The sequence below is a fragment of the Octodon degus genome, unplaced genomic scaffold, assembly GCF_000260255.1.
Source record: "Octodon degus isolate 3935 unplaced genomic scaffold, OctDeg1.0 scaffold00012, whole genome shotgun sequence".
Classification (NCBI taxonomy): Eukaryota; Metazoa; Chordata; class Mammalia; order Rodentia; family Octodontidae; genus Octodon; species Octodon degus.
In genome coordinates, this window is record NW_004524588.1 from 3441768 (window position 1) to 3444465 (window position 2698).

Consider the following 2698-nt stretch of genomic DNA (forward strand, 5'->3'; position numbering starts at 1 on the left):
TGTGCTCTCTGTGAAAGCCTGAGAGAGTGTTTTCTCCCCATGTGACTCTCCTTAGGCACACTCTACATCATCGATCACTTTCCTCTTTGGCCCCATAATGAATTAATTAATTTTAAATTGGGAAATTTCACATCAAGAATTTGGGTATCTAGCTTTCCTTACCAATCTGGCAGTACTGGCTGGCGGGTGATGTCACTTGGTGGCAGGGGCTGGTGAGTCGCCTTTATGGAGGGACACCTGAGCTCTCCCTCCAGTTTGCTTCAGTCCCCACCAGGCCTTATCCAGAACTGCCAGCTTCAGGCGTTTCCATTATCTGCCTGCCCGTTGTGGGCCCAGAATGTGTCACCCTCGATCGGGGCTTAAGCGGCTCATTCTACACAGCCCGGGAAACAGGGACAGATGAGTGACCCACCACTGTTGGGTGGAAGACAACAGCAGAGTCAAGGGATAATCGTTGTGCTAAGTTTCAGAACTCGGTGCCGAGGGGTGGGGTGGGGGGGACCTGGGCCTTTCATAAATGAGAGCAGCGTGCTGGAAGCGCCTAGAGAGTGAAACACCTGTGTGCAAGGGCAGTGGGTACAGGATGGTGGGGCCTGCTGGGGGGGAGGGGAGGGGGCAGCCACACTGCCCAAAATTGCAAGGCTGTAAAGTTGGAGAAACACGGCAAGGAGCCCTCCCCATTCCCTCTACCAAGGCTACTGGCCCAAAGCGACTGCAGCCCCGGACCTTTGCACATGTTTTTCTGTACTCTCCGCTGGCTGCTGTGCTCCTGCACGCCCGCCCGGGGCCAGGCTCAGGGCGCTCCTGCGGTGCGTGCGTGCGGCTCCTCCTTACAGAACTGCCTGTTCCTTCCCACGCCCCACCCAGCCCAGGTCTATGGTCAGTTTTCCAGTATTTCGGAGGTTTACTTATTTTATTATTATTATTTTACTTTACTTTAATTAATTAATTTATTTTTGCTGGTTAGGGCTCTGTCAGTCATTTCTGTAATGGTGTCTCTCAACAAACAAACAACCCAACCAACCAACCAACCAACCAAGCAACCAACCAACCAGCCCGATTCAGGGCTTAAGAGAATGCATTCAACAGGCGGCTTTCAACTCGCCCTGCTGGATCCCCTCGCGCGCCCCCTCCTCTGCTGCACCGACCGACCACTAGTTCCCCGCTTCCCAGCTCCGGGGGGCAGAAGGCCGTGGTCACCGCAGAAGCCTTCGCACTTTAGGGGTCCCGCTGCCACCCGCCCCTCTCCTCAGAACCCGCTCCAGCCCCACCCGCGCGAGCGGGCCGGGGAGGAGAGAGCGTCCCCTTCGGGTCCCCAGCAGCCCGCGGGCCTACCTTCGCCCCGGTGCTCAGGACTTGCCACGGCCACGTCTCCACGGTCCCGAACAGCGAGTTCCTGATCATGCCCAACATGTCGCCGCTGCAATCGGAGCCCACCGCCGCGGACTCCGGGTGCAGAAGGGGGTGCAGGCTGGTGCGCGCGGGAGGTGCCGGAGCCCAGAGGCCGGGGGCGGGGCCGGGCAGGCTCCGCCCACAGGAACTGAGCTGGGGCGCGGTGGGCGGGGCGGGGCGCGCGGCTCCGCGCGATGGGCGGGGCGGCCCCTCCTGCCCCCGCCGCTCCGCACCCTTTCCACTCCCGAGCAAGGTCGGAAAAGTGTTAGTGTTTTGAAGTTTGCTTTCCAACGATCCGGTTTTTTTTTTTTTTTTTTTTTTTTGAGACGGGGTCTTGCTGGTTCAGGCTGACCTTCAACTCACTATGTGTGGTCCAGAGCGGCCTTGAACTGGCTGCATTCCTTCTGCCTCAGCCTCCGGAGGGCTGAGATTATATATAGGCTTGCCACCATCCGTTTTAACCACAGATTCTATCATCCTTCTAACCCACAGCTTTCTCATTCACTTGTATTGCGATTTATTGTCTCCTCTGGGCCAAATTTACATCAGTAAAAAAGTATTTCATAGCTATAACCTATAAATCTATAAACTAATCTCTAACTTTCCACAACCGGAGTGTGACTTGTCCAGGATTTGAACTCATGCTCCTGGTGACAATGCCGGTCACACTCTGATGGCACCCTGTCGTGATGAGATTTGACAGACTGATCTCTATCTCTGCATTGCAACTGATTTCCAAATACTCTTTGGGCGTTCCTCTCGGTGCCGCATGACTTCTTCAACCTGGACAGCGTCCCTTCTCATCTCCGGGTGTTTGGCTTCCTTGAAAGCACATTTCAACCACTGCATCTTTGGACACTGCGTGCCCCCTGGGTCTCAGTATTCACCCATGTGACCTTGGCCTATGGACTTTTAACCCATTGATTTAATGACGCAAATGTGGTTAGTGAAACTGATTACTGAATTACAGTGTGATTTGTGGAGGCCTCTGTGAGCCAATCGAGGGACCTTGGTAGGACTGCCTGCTTAGAGCCGGAGCCAGGCAGAGACGATCGATAACCGAGGTACTGCTGACCTCCAGTTTTGTGGAAACCGATTTTAACTTTATTAACTGTGCATAAAAAAGATTTACTTTCTGACAAACAAATGGTTGGTCATTGCTGTAAAATAAATTGCCACTTAATTATTTCATGCTTTCTTGAGTCTAAAATGTCATGGATTGTAAGAGGGCCTGTCATTTTATGAACTGGCAAGAAAGAAAAGGAATACTACCAACTGTACCATTCAATTGATTTTAAATGCTTCC

The 2698-nt window shown here is 53.3% G+C and overlaps 1 protein-coding gene across 1 annotated transcript in view; it reads right to left on the reverse strand.

Moving 5' to 3' along the window:
* Positions 1 to 1510, reverse strand: part of Hebp1 (heme binding protein 1) — a 28993-nt gene extending 27483 nt beyond the window's left edge. Inside the window, exon 1 of the mRNA XM_004626080.2 lies at positions 1336 to 1510. Coding sequence (XP_004626137.1) covers positions 1336 to 1413 — 78 coding nt within the window. The 5' untranslated portion in view covers positions 1414 to 1510. The remainder of the gene's footprint in view (positions 1 to 1335) is intronic.
* Positions 1511 to 2698: the final 1188 nt, after the last annotated feature.